Below are 14,702 nucleotides of genomic sequence, written 5' to 3' on the forward strand. Positions count from 1 at the left end.
GAGGATAAGCTCGCAGGCAATTAACTTAATATGGCGTACTGGCGTTACATTTTAAAATACTATACAAAATAATTAATCAGAATACTTACTCCTGCTCACTCACAACAAAGAACTCCCCGCTCAAGCTCGCCGTCTCTGCAAGATTAACGATGGCAGTTTGCACGCACAGCTACTAGAACATTTACATCTGTCAGACAGGTTGCTGATGTCGTCAAGCTTCGTTTGAGTCTGCGCGTCAGAAACGGAAGTGCTAAAAAAAGCTAAAAATGGGCTTCACTTGTCTCACTTGAGTTCCAATGGGGTCGCTGTGTCCATTTCTTTTACTGTCTATGGGCATTTCCAATACTGGACCTCCAGTCAAGCAATCATCAATGTGAAAAGTCAGAAGAACTGACTCTGATCTGAGTTCAGCTGGGAGCGCAGATGGATTCTATGTCTTATGCCTGCCAAGTTTCAAAGCTAAACTCTTGCTTAACAGAGCAGAAACAAATTCTTTCACCAAAACAAAAGACACTCAAAGTGCAAGACAGACAGCAGGAATGCTTCTTTAATGCTGAAACAATGTACTCCTCTGAATTCCTCTGTGGTTCAGGACGTTACGATCATCTCACGCAAAAACAGACAGAAACAGAAGCCTTTCTGCTGAGATACAGGTGGGCTTGCTCTTCAAAGCAAAAGATCTAGGCTCTTCTGAGAAAGATGGTGTTGCTGCAAAACTGTGTATCTGCTTCTGAGAAATGTTTCTTCTGAAAGCTGCATTTGTGAGCCATGAACTTTGGTAGGTCAGTAGGTCATGTGAGCTTTTGTTTATGTACACGGTTAGATAAGATTTGGTTTTGACGTTAAAATTCTTTCTCCTATTCCAGTTTAATTTGCAGACGTATCGGAACTATCAAAACCATTCGTGTGTTTAAGCAATTCAACATGTCAGCTACTGGCTCAGCCAATGGTTAGAGAGGATATTGTGTGCATGCATCTATGTTGTTTTAAACAGAGCCATGTGAGAATTCTTCAAAACATGTCCTTTCAATGTTCAATGGAAGAAAGAATATGTGGGTTTGCACTCACAAAAGGGTTCAGTCAGTGTAACTAAAAATAGATTATTTAACCTGATATGTGAGTGTATATACACTATTATCAAAACAATGCTTTCAAAATGTCAACTACTGGCTGAACCGATGGTATGAGCTTTGGATCACATCCTCAGTTGAAGAATTGAAGGCCAGTTTAAAAACAATTATAATTTATGCAATTCCCTTTGCTGTCACTAGGAGCACAGAAACAGCAGACATCAGCTGTCGCAAATGAATGAAAGAAGAAATAAAAGAATGAAAGGAAGAACAGACACACTAATGCAAAGAAAAAAGAGCTAATGAAAGAACAAACTAAAGAAATAAGAATGAATAAGCAGCCAAAAAAAGAAAAATGCTAAAGGTATAGACGGTTTCATCGGGAGCACGCGCCTGGACCTAAGTTAACTTCCGGTCTGTGTTGTGTATATCGGTCTGGCTGCGGTGCCATCTACAAACGCAGTTAAAGGCAAGGTGATGAGTAGACTGAAGTTGGGCTCAGGTGGTTGTGCTGCGGGATGTGTTTCCCATACATTTATTTATTTTTGGAGACTTGCAACAATTTTAAAACTGATCGATTTTTAAAAAGACTTCGTTAAATAAACATGAGTAACATAACGTTACGTACTGCACGTTTATTAATAATAATTCCTTACATTTATATGTTTAAATATGAAAGCGAGGCACAGGTGTTTTTATATCGCTGTATTTCTGAAGGAAGACTTGCATGTTATATGCGTGATAAAGCAGCGTGTGAGCGTAGCTCTGCTTTGTTTACAGCTGTTACTGGGGAAACCTCTATTTCTCGCGCTTAATGTCTATGTTTTAAAACATCTCCTGCTGGCAAAGAATGAATTTGCATTTTCATTAAGACCGCCTGATCCATGCAGCAAACATATTTTGTTTGTTATCAAAAAATATCTACTCTAAAGGGACTTGGCTGTTGTTATCGATTCTATTTAGAGTCTACCGGAAGTTAAGTTAGGTCCACAAAAGCGTGCACGCGAAGTAACGTTTGTTTATGTTGATGCCGTTGAAACCGTCTATAAAAAAAAGAAAAAATGACATAAGAGTACTTAACAACTGACAAACAGACAAAACGGAAAGAAAGAAAGAAAATGCATGAGGTCACTAGGTGAATTTGACACATTTCCTTTCTTTCAGACTGTTTTATTTTCTTATGAGGTTCATGAAATGCCTCGCTACAGCTTTTCACACATTTAGCTGTTTTTGATTGTTTTGTTTAGCTTTACGTTTGAACGTCTTTCAACAAAGACATCAGCGTAGACTGTAATATACTAAAGGCCTGAAAATGAAGGCTTGAGAATTATGTCATAATACCCACAGGCAGGGCTGTTACCACCAACAATCCCAACATTAATGGGTTTCAGACATTTCACACCCCCCGCCCAACCCGCCCCCATATCCTGCTGAACGACACTTTTTGATTTGAGCTCATGTGTGATATCATTTTGATGTTCAGCTCTGATCATCCAAAAACACAGCTGAATTAAACTAAAATGAATGAGAGGAAAGTAAAGGCAAGAGCCGAGAGCGGCTGAACAAAAAAGACAAAAGAGAGAGTGAACAGATGTTTGGCCTGAACTTCAAAGCTTACATTTCCACCACACATTCCCTCTATCTGCACCAACTAGAAAAACATAAGAGAAGACAAGCAAAAATACATGTGCCTTTCACTCTATTATTTTGGAGCTGAAGTAGCAAACAAAAATTTGAACATGATACAGAAACAATGTAACATTCCAGTATATCATAGAACACATTATGAAAGTTATTGTATAGATAAGTTACACACACACACACACACAGAGAGAGAGAAAGAGCAGAATCATTCTTGACAGAAGAGAGGGGGAAAAAATCACTTTGAACTATAGCAGCCAAACACTGAAAAAATATTCTGCAATTCACAAAATTCTTAACTTTACAAAGACTTTATAAAATTGTTATACAGTTATAATTTATTATTCCCTAAAAAATTAACCACAATTTATTAAAATTAAGAAATAAAAATGTATTTTCAGAAGAGATTCTATAGATATCTACATTCTATTCTGTCCTTTTGAACCTTCTAAATACACTTTCTGAATTCTGCTGACACGGGAATAAATTCCATTTGAAAATTCCATTCTAAGCTTTTGAATGGTAGAGTGTTGGAATCAGTCACTTCCATTATGGTTAGGAACAGCAGGTTTTAGAGCAGAGCATTTATCTTTAATTTATAATAGAATGCTTTTATTTAACACACATTCCGAAAAGCAAAAGAATCGTTCATTTTTACTACAATATTATCTATCAATATAAAGTCATATAGAAAGAGACATATGTCTGATTACTAATCTAACAGAGCTGAGGCTGAAATCACTGGAAGGATATTTCAGCAGACGTTCTTTAAAATCCAGGCCAGTAGAGTCTGGCCTACATTCGGTCACACTCAAGTTCCTTCCTGAAAAGCTGGAGTATCAGGTTTTGGGCTTAGGGCCAAAATAGGTTTTTTGGTGTAATCTGACAATTGCGGTGCGGCGGACGGGGGTCTCTTTGGTCTGAACTTCAAAGGCTGATGATGTCGGTCGCTCATGCACACTGATCTGAGATCACTGTTGTGGTTTTTATTTCAAGAGCTCCAGTGGTTGAGATTTGTTCAGGAACAGCTGGTCTTAGATCAGCATAAAAATACTATTTCGTTCCTGGACTTTATTTCTGGACCGGTCCACTCAACAGAGTGATGTCTTGAGGAAACTGGCTAGTACTGTTTTACTGTTTTACTGATGCTGAAAATGTACTTTTTCAAACTCCTCCTCGACCGTTGGTCCAATTTTCACCAAAACTGATTCAGATGATTTGTTCGACTGTGATGACAAAACGTTATGGATTTCGTGACAATATGCGAAACCATTTTCATAAACAGCGTTGCTTCAAATTTTAGGCACAGTGCCAAACTGCATCTGAGGCTGTATCTCTGCAAATATTTGATATATTGACACCAAACTGTGTATGTGCCATTGTCACCTCACACTCTCCATGCCACATTCATTTTTATTACTTTTAAAGTTGATAGGCTGGATACTGATTGATTTTCCTTGCTAAACTCTCACAGAAAAAATTAAATGTATCGATTAGTTAATTTTCTAAATGTTTAAAGCTACGACAGGTGTTTCAGCTTTGTGGTCTGCTTACTATCAAGAATATTACCTCAATGACCTTAATCGATTTAACATAGAGACCCCTGAGAGGTGTAGCTCCAGGTTTATAAAGATCCTTTCAGATGGCCTCAGAGCAACATGCAAATGAAAGTTTGAACCCTTTGGTCCAGGCTCAGCACGGCTCCATAGGGAGCGAGGCCAAGACAAACTAGTCTACCCGAGACCGTGAGCGGCTCTCTATTGATTCTGTTTCAGTAAGCAGGGGTTACCGGCTGAATGAGTGGACCCTGGGGAGAGAGGCGATAGGATGGAAGGGAACCTCATAATATTGATGGCACAGAGCAATTTTCATAGTAGAGCATTGTGCAGGAAGCACAGAAGCCTTGAGGGAAAAAATAAACATCTAAAAGATTTAAACATGCTCAGATACTCAGTGGATTCATGAAAGTTTCATTAGAATAACCACTAATAGCATACTAAAAATTAAGAATTTACACAAATGTTTGGGGTTGTTAAGATTAAAGGTTATGCAAACCAAGGCAACATTAATTTGATCAGAAGTACAGTAAAAACAGTAATACTGTGAATACTAGTATATAGTACAATCACTCTTTTCCATTTAAATATATTTTGTTCCATTTAAATTTTAACATTTACATTTACAATTACATTTATGCATTTAGCAGACGCTTTAATCCAAAGTGACTTGCAGTGCATTCAGGCTATAATTTTTTTTACCAGTATGTGTGTTCCCTGGGAATCAAACCCACAACCTTTTGCGCTGCTAACACAATGCTCTACCATCAAAACTAGCATCTAACTAGCAACTCCAAAAAATATCATGACATTTATGCAATTAACAGGACAGTTTTAAGATCACTATTCACAGTACCTTCAAAAAAGAACCATAAAAGAACTGTAAAAAAGAAGGAAAAAAACAGCTACGGTACATTCCATGCGTTATATAATAGCTTTGTGTGAAAACAACAACAAAATGTGAGCAGTTATTTGATGACAACATATTCAAACTTGCCATGTCAAAAATGTGATATCCCAGGTGTAACATCAGTGGTAGTAAACACCACTGATATACAGTAGCCTACTACCTATTCCACAAATAACCATCAAATTTATTTGAAGGTTTTGTTAAAAATGTCCTTGTTCTGAGAAAGAATAGCATACAATAATGACAAAAACAGCATTCTGACCTATAAACTCTTGATTTCTTTGACTGTTATCTACTATATTACAGACATTCAATGAAAACTTTTGAATGCATTCTGCTTTTATTTTGGGATGCATGACTTTGTAACTGCTCTATAAGATTCTGAAGCCCTGCAGGATCCATTAGCCTATTATTGAACTAAGGACAGGGGGGATTTTTCCATCGTTCCCTCTCCATGACCTAGAGGGAAGCCAGTGCAGCCCAGCTTCTGCCAATCGCTTCTTATAAACACAATTTCAACCACATTAAAAAGCTGGTTTTGAATGACATCCAGTGGTAATAAATATGCTGCCTCCGACAGATCCACTAGGGTAGTCATTTAATACTATATTGCAAAAATATGGAAGCCTGCTGAAGAAATCGGCTTCTAGTGCTGAGATATCAAGCTGCTGCTGCTCATCTTCAATTTCAGTAAGTGCTTGCAACATTTGAGGAATTTTGGAATCAACGGAGGACAGACAGTTCACTCCAGGAATTGGTCTTCCAGGCTGCCTCAGGCTGATTTAAAGGAATAGTTCACTCAAAAATAACAATTCTGTCATCATTTGTTCACCTTCGTTACAGCTGTAACATGTATGACTTAATTTCTTCTGAGTAAGCTATTCCTTTAAATGATTCTGTGTTCAGATTCCGTTCTTTTCTCCCATTCAGACACTCTCTGCTTCTGTTTCTCAAGCTCATTAATCCTGTAGGCTTGCGTGGTTCATCTCTTCCCAACCCAAGTGAAGTTGTCATGCTTTGTCTGCTCTGTAAAACAGCTGGAGTTTAACTAGGGCTGAGGAAGCCAAGTGTTTCTTACTCAAGGACAACCACATTCTGAGCAAGAATTTTTCGCCTGAATCTCTTTGAATCATTTTGTGATTAAATGACTCGTCCAATTGTCAAAATCAGTGGGTAATATTCATTGTACCTGAAAATCTGTCCTCAGCTTAATCAAATAAACCAGTGATCTACAGTAAAATGAAAGGCCAGTCACACCAAGAAAAATAACTTTAACAATAGTTATAAGGTTATAAAAAATAATAATGAAATCATTTTCAGATTTACCTTTTTTACAGCTGATGAACAGAGTTTGGGAAAAAGTTACTTTAAAAGTAATGCATTACAATATTGCATTACTCCATAATAAAGTAGCTAATTGCATTAGTTACTTTTTATGGAAAGTAATGCATCACATTACTCTTGCATGACATTTTCTCACCTATTTTTTTTTTTCACACCAAAAGTGAAATTGATAAGCCTCAAGCTAAAGGAAGTGCCTCATCCTTACTCAAAATTTCTCTTAACACGGGGACAGTAGTAGAGTCAGTGCATAAATGGGAAAACAATGTAACTTACGTTACTTATTTGTTATTTATTAGCAATTTATGAGCAATGAGCTACTAGTTACTTGAAAAAAGTAATCTGATTACGTAGCCTTTGCATTACTTGTAATGTGTTACACTCTTTACTCTATGATGGTCGTAAAGTATTCTAGCTATGAGTATTCATCCAATGGAAAAGTAAGAATGTTTTCTCTAGATATTCTGAAAAATTGGCCTATGAGACGGAGTCTAGACTAGTTTAGACAAAGCATTATGTTTGAAACCAGAAGGTCAAGCTCTCTTTGAGTTGGTCTTACTCAATGATGTTATTAAGTTCAAATGGGTTTACTGGATCTTTGCTCATCTTGACAACTCTTGACAACTCCTCCTAATCCTCCCTACACTCTTCCATATGATTTAAGACAAAAGATAAAATTACTCACAACAGTAAGATGCTAGTTTTTAAGAGCCTGTTTTTAATCATTGCTAACTCTCTGGATGTGCAAACAACACTACGTTCAGATGTTTGGCAACCATGCCTACAGGAATAGTTCATAACACTGGAAAAGTCAATGTTCAACCTCTACTGTACAAGGCCAGGAGATAAGCTAGCATGAACAGTTTGCACTAAGTTTGAACATTTACAGCATTAGCAAGAACATTCATCTGGGAAAACAGAAACTAAAGGGATAAAAACAATAATCAAAGATTTCTTTCTACACTTTCCATTGCGGTTGTCAATCTTTAAATTCTGCATGAACTCTTATCGGTGTGACCCTGATCCATTAGCACATGTTTCAACCCAAAAGCTTATCATGCCTATCTCATGGACATTCCAGATATATCTGGCCTCAATCCTAGAGATCTATAGGGGGTTCTGGCCGACCACCAAGATAACTGTCCATATGACACCTCCCAGTGGAGCCAAGAACAAAACTGTAGATTTACAGGGAGAGGAAGGGATCAGAAGAGGAAACCAGGGGGATCTTAAGGACAAAGACTAAAGGAGTTATACATCAAAGAGAAGGAATGTATCAGAAAAGATGTGGAGGCAAAAAACAAGACCCACTTGACATTTAGATCATTGAGCATCTGAAAGCATTCATGTGTGCAGGCAACTCTGTGTGTCTGTGTATACACAAGCTTTCACCAATTAAAACCATGTGGTAAGGCAATTAGCTCTAGTGTGTGCGAAGTACTCACCGCTTTCGCTCTTCTCGATTACGTCCACCATCTCTCCAGCCTTCAGACTGATCTCCGAGTTCTCCTGCCGCTCGTAGCTGGCCACCACCATGTACTGCTCCAGCACCATGGGCTCACTGCTGTCCAATCCTGCCGGCGAAGGGAAAAAACAGGCTGTCAGCCACCGTCCCGCCGTCCCTGCACTTCCCCCGCCAACCCTGCCCTGCCAGCGACCTCTGGCTTGACCCCTGTACACCGCCATCCACACTCTGCAGCCTAGCGCAAATCAAACTCCTGCTGACTGTGCATGCTCCGCAATGACGGGCCATTTAGGGGGGAAAGGAAGATTACACAAAAGAAAGGCGAGGTAGACTTCCTTTAGGGACTCAAGAGCTCGATAAGGTCTTGGTGATGCTGGGTCTCCATAATACAGAGAAGGTTTTTTTGGAGGAAGCAGGGAGTAATTTAAGGAAGGGAAAAGAGGCTGGGAAAGAGCTGTTTACAGTAAAGGACGTGACTCACAAGTGGAGTGAGAGAAAGTTTTCTTTAACAGACGAGCAAGAGCAGGCCTCCCACCCTCTCTCAGGCCCTCCCTTTCTCATTTTTCAAACTCAATTCTCTCTCTCTCTCTCTCTCTCTCTCTCTCTCCATCTCTCCTCCCATTTGGTTGAAACGGGAAGAGAGAAAAACACCAATCAGGGTAGACTGCTCCAATCTGTAAAAAGAAACATATGAGCAGGGCGAGTAAAGAGAGAGAAGCTGTGTTTATGTGAAACAGAAAAAGAAAGCATTTCAGCTGGGGTTAAGACATGCTCTCTTTCTCTATCCTTCTCTCTTATTTTTTGTATTTCCTCTCACAATCTCTTTAACCGGTTCTTCTTCATCAGTGACTTAAATTTTTATTCTGTAATCATTTGCTCAGCCTTTTGCTGTCCTAAACCTATATGACTTACTTTATTGTGTAAAATATATATTCATATATATATATATATATATATATATATATATATATATATATATATATATATATATATATATATATATATATATATGTGAAATGAACGTGAATGAGGACAAGTATTTTCAAGCTTCAGAATGACGGAAGAGTACATGATGAGTGAATTTTCAGTAGAATGAACAAGTAAAATTTCCATAATTCTAGTTTAAAGATTGCATCTCCCCCACATTAAATTGCTATATTAATAACATTAAATTACATTAAAAAACTGACTGTAAAGTTGATGTTTACATGCTTCCACTGTTACAAAAAAATCAATCATTTCAAATAAATTATGTTCATTCTATTAATCATATATATATATATATATATATATATATATATATATGTGTGTGTGTGTTTCATAAAGTATTAAGCAGCACAGCTGTTTTTAACATTGATAATAATAATACTTCTTGAGCACCAAATCAGCATATTACAATAATTTCTGAAGGATCATTTATGTTTTATTAAATACATGCATTTCTGATTAGCATAAAGGTCAATTCATACTGCACTACATGCAGACAACGGCAACAGTCACTGGATTACAATACGACCTTTCTCAGACATTACAAAACCCAACAAATGCTGCTTCAATGTGTTCAGTCTGTGAAAACAAGCAAATAGACCCCAACAGGGTTAAAACACTGATTCGACGAAACCAGACAAACGTCTGTTGCTGTGTGTCTGTGTCTGTCAGTGAGGCTTCTTTCAAATATGTAATAAAAAGTTTCTGTTTTTGTAGTGCATTTTTCATTGAATATCCTGTTCGTATTACAGCAATAAAAAAGGGCTAAACGTGCTGTTTAATGTTGTTTGTAAACTAAAAAAATCAAAAGTATAACACATCAAACATTTCTGGCTAATGCATTCCAAGACTTTCTGTGTATAGTTATTAAAACTTCAAATGATTTTTATATGCACTTGAAATTGTGTGGTTATTCTCCCTGTTCTTCTAAAGTGTGGGCGTCTGAAAACTAGAGGCTTTAAATAGGAAATATTTCAAATGTACTTACAAAAACTAAAAATGCATCATATTTTTTTAACAATTTATTCAAAGAGGTACATTTGCTGTACCTCATGCAAGCACATATAAATAATTACTATGTTGTAAGCAAGTCTTGTTGGAAACAAACCATTGATTATGTGCCCAGTGTTTGTGAATACCATAGTATAAGAATATACTTATGTCTGGTCTATCTTTGACTAGCACTAAACAAGCTTACTAGGTAATGAACAGCTGGGAAAAGTTAGAAGTTACCATTCTTTAGCCGGACTATGAAATGTTTTAAGAAAGCATGTGCACAAGAAAATGATATGCGTTACATAATCAGTGTTTTCTTTATTTTGCAGGAAACTGCCCAAATATGTAGGGTGTGTGTGTGATGATCATAGCGAGAACACACTCCACATGGGCTGTAGTTCTGTGAGCGTCAGCATTTATTTCTGAAAACAGAGTGCATTCTTTTCTGAAATGTTTATTTACAGGCCGTCGTCTGTAAGACTTCCCGGGAGAGGACTCAGGGGAGACAACAAGCTCTCATGTCATGTTTTACATCCTCCGCTTTCACACTGAATGTTTTCCTCTTCGCTGCTGGCCTTGCAACACCTATCCTAAATATTTCGTCTTCTAGCATAAACTTTATAAGCCACAAGTAAACCTGCAGACCTGTAAGATCTGCTAAATGAGCTCTTGCTCTTAAAAACAAAGTTCCAGTTTTGGAATCAAACCTGAAGAGGTTTTTTACTTCATTATATAAATGTCTCAGGAGAACATTTTATGACTCTTTAGCCAGATAAATTCCCATAGGCATGCCCATCCACACACCACTAGAAGCCATATTTATCATTATATTCATTTCAAAATGTAATTTTTAAATTGCTTACATCAGGCTCACTGTTAGAACGAGATTCAATCTGTGTATCATGTTACAGTTCCTAATGGAGTTAGCAGCCAAATGGTGTTTAATAGCTTTTGACTAATTTTGTTTTGACACTTGAAGAGTGTTAATTTTGGACCCTGATCAACTGTTTTAGGAACAATACTTGTAAAAACTAGGACATTTCCACACTGAAGAGTTGCAAAAGCAAATGTGACATGCACACATACAGTACATAGCATATCTACCTGAGGCCTCAGATTTTGTTGGACTGTCCTGAAGGCCATACATCCAAACTGAGGGAAGCGGAAAAGAGAGGAAAGAGGGAAAACAGAGGGGAAAAGGAGTATGAATGTTAGTCAGAACAGAGTGGGAAAAGACACAACAGCCAGCAATGCATGTTTTCATCAAAACTGCAAAACCCAGCCAAAAGCAAACATTGATATGCACTTGCAGTACAGCTCACTTCCTTCCTTTAAATCTGTTATATATGCATAGGCCATTAGCATTAGCTCTGAAATTAGCATTATTCCTAAAACAATTTCCTAATGATAGGAAACTTTAAATCATTTGATAAAAATATAAGAAATTGCATACTTTATCAAAAAATGAAGGCCTTTTTAGGACCATTTCATTAATTTGTAAAAAAAATTATTATTTTTTTATCAAGCACTTTTATTATTTTAACTTTATTTTTTACATCCATTAAATTTTTCAATTGAAAATGTTCCATTACTGTAATGCCTCGGTCATTACAATGTGACTGTCTCTGTGAGTGTGTGTGTGTGTGTGTGTGTCTGCGTGTGTGTGCGTGTGTGTGTGTGTGTGTGTGTGTGTGAGCTTGTTTATGTGGTTAACGAGGACACAAATTTGTATAATGACATAGGTATGACACAGGTATTACAATGAGGAGGTGGTTTATGAGGACATTTTTAGTGTCCCCATAATTCAAAACGCTTATAAATCATACAGAATTAGTTATTTTGAAAATCCAAAAATGCACAAAGTTTCCTGTGAGGGTTAGGTTTAGGTGTAGTGTTGGGGTAGGGCAATAGAAAATACAGTTTGTACAGAATAAAACCCATTACGCCTATGGAGAGTCCCCATAAACCACATATACCAACGAGAGAGTGTGTGTGTGTGTGTGTGTGTGTGTGTGTGCATGTGCGTGCGTGTGTGTGTGTGTGTGTGTGTCTGCTCTTACAAGTCTACTGCCTGGAAAGCAAGTATGTCACAGCAGAGTTTCCTAATATCTTCTCTGTTAGCACACATGCACACACAAAGCAACGCACCAATACCCGTCAGGTAATTAAATGTCACACGTCACTATCTGTAAAAATATAAGAAAGCACCAGGGAGACGTCTCAGTTGACGGGAACAATCAATTCGTTTATTTCTTTTCAACACTTCAATGTATAAATTGACTCCCCACAAAGGCATGCATGACATCAAAAAAAGAAAAAAAGAAAAATGTAACAATAAACACACTCAGCCCCAACAGAATTCAAGATGTTGGGGCAAGCAATGTTATATTTTTACCCAAAATTACAAACCTCGCCCAATATCCCTCCACCCTTCCATTCTATTCAACACCTCCATCTCCTAATCCATTCATTCCTGACATTTCTTCCCTTCTACATTCTACGTGATTGTGAGCTGAACGTTAACACAACAAATAAAACAGGCAAATTTGATCCGCGCAGTTGTTAGCCTTTCAAACTCATAGGGATTGTTTCCCGCCAAACTCTGATCTGAGCACTGAAGAGTGGCAGATTTACTGGCAAATCACTCACAAAAATGTCAAACAAATGTCATGGTATTATTATCGTCTCTTTTTGGCTTCAAAGGAGCATGGATTACTAAAACCATATCAGATCCATGTTCCAAATCCTCAACATCTATGATAAAATTAGCATCAATAAACATAAAATATTAAACATACATTTTATTGGCGAAAAATGTATCAACACAACTATAATTTAGTAATTATTGATGTCAAAAGTACCAGTACTATGATACCAAGACGACATTAAAAATAATACAATTCTGGAAAAACTGAAAATTGGAAAAACTTGAAGCAGGTAGAAAATATGCTATATGCCTTTTTTTTATTACTTAATTAAATATAAAAGTAGTATTTTAGAATATAGCTTTGGTTTTGTAATTGGTACATCATAGCATGAATATCATGAAATGTTTTTGTTGAGTCTGATGAACCTTTACTTTCCAGTTCAGGCTTTATCTTGAGGTCAACACTGTCCTTTGCAACAAAAACTTCATGAGTCTGAATCAAACTGACTCAAGGGCCTTGGAGGTCAAATCATTAACAAATGCTCCACACCCCCGTGAACAGATCAATCCTTTTAGTAAAGCACTTCACATCTGACAGATGTTATCTTCCCACCTCTCTGACCCTTCCTTTACACCGAAACACTGAAACACTCACTGCTATGAGCATATACTCAGCATATCTCTCACACTCCCACCCATGATAAACAGACACACACAGCATCGCTCACACACACCACTGATTAAGTTCAGGACAGTGGTGTTAGAATGTCTGTTTTGGTTTCTCTCACTCTTATTTACATCACTTTTCTGACCCCTAACAGTCGACCTTCTGACCTCATTACAGGAAACGTCTCTGTCTTTCTTACCTTTGTGTGGCAGGAGTTATGTTTCACCCATGCTATAGTATTTCCATAAATATGAAGAGAAATACAAAACTTGTTCATTATGGACTCTCTTGCAGTTGTTCGCTATGGACTCTGATCTATTTGGTTGAAGACATCTCTTGGCTTGGACATCCCTAGCACACTGGAGACATTTTGGTCGCTATGAAAAAGACAGTTATGTTGATTTTAATATTATGAAGTTATTAAGTTTTTGGCTATAAAGGCTTAGCATTTAGACCACATAATCAAGAAAACATCAACAAATGAAAGTCAAACCATATGCTGACCAATTGTGTTCTGGCAGAGAGGTCACATGAGACAGAAAAGTCGGCACACTTTAAACAACAAAACACATGCTAAGCAACACGTATCTATTTTTGTACATATGTGGTATTTTCTGAGAAATTTAATGCCACAGGGGTTGATTTTTTTTTCCAGGAATATTTTAAATAAATAAAATAAAAACATATTTTCTTTTTACCATACAAGTACTTCATTAAAACTTTAGAACATAGTTTTAAAAGTTAAAGGTCTTAAATTAAAGTCTTGTGCTGTCATCATTCATTTTCCATAATTATTTTGCCTTTTACCTTCATTGTTTAAGCCTGTTTCCAGACCTAGACCAGTATTAAATAGTTTTTTCTAGTCTTTCTAGTTTTTTTTTTTTTTTTTTTGTATTATTGCTGACTAATGGCTAAAACCTAGTGGTTTGAAAGGTAGTAGCAATTAAGATTAGTAAAGATTTCAAATAAGAATTAATAGTCTTTTAATGTCATCCAATGATTCTTGTTCTAAATATACCTGACAATATTTTTTTCATAAATACAAATTATTGTTCCACTGAATGACATTTTATGAAGTAAATCATGGTAATAATAAGTGGAATTAATTTTTGCTTAAAAAAAGGACACATTTCAATGTACAAGGAAAAAAAAAAGCTTTAAACATTAAACTTAAAAACCCTTTTTCATTTTTGACCCCCACACATACAAAAACCTGTTTTTCTATTATTTATAGTTTTCACAGTTCAGCATTTGTGGAAAAGGTATTATTTTTACAGTAATACATTCTTTTTTAAACTGCATTCATTAACCATGACACACAGTGCACACACACACCGTGAACACACACCAAGAGCAATGGGTGGCCATTTATGCTGCGGCAGTTGGGGGTTCAGTGTATTGCTCACGGGCACCTAACTCATG

General features: G+C 36.9%; 1 protein-coding gene across 3 annotated transcripts in view; it reads right to left on the reverse strand.

Moving 5' to 3' along the window:
• The window catches only part of LOC128017739 (SH3 and PX domain-containing protein 2A), a 92,858-nt gene that overhangs the window by 23,468 nt on the left and 54,688 nt on the right, over window positions 1–14,702 (reverse strand). For 2 of the 3 annotated variants that reach the window (XM_052603233.1, XM_052603226.1), the window contains exon 7: window positions 7,964–8,092. In XM_052603233.1, the coding sequence (XP_052459193.1) occupies window positions 7,964–8,092 (129 nt within the window). Of the gene's footprint in view, window positions 1–7,963; window positions 8,093–11,070; window positions 11,119–14,702 lie in introns of all 3 variants that reach the window. The other variant, XM_052603217.1, reaches the window with a different exon arrangement.

Source organism: Carassius gibelio, chromosome A1 (genome assembly GCF_023724105.1).
Source record: "Carassius gibelio isolate Cgi1373 ecotype wild population from Czech Republic chromosome A1, carGib1.2-hapl.c, whole genome shotgun sequence".
Lineage (NCBI taxonomy): Eukaryota > Metazoa > Chordata > Actinopteri > Cypriniformes > Cyprinidae > Carassius > Carassius gibelio.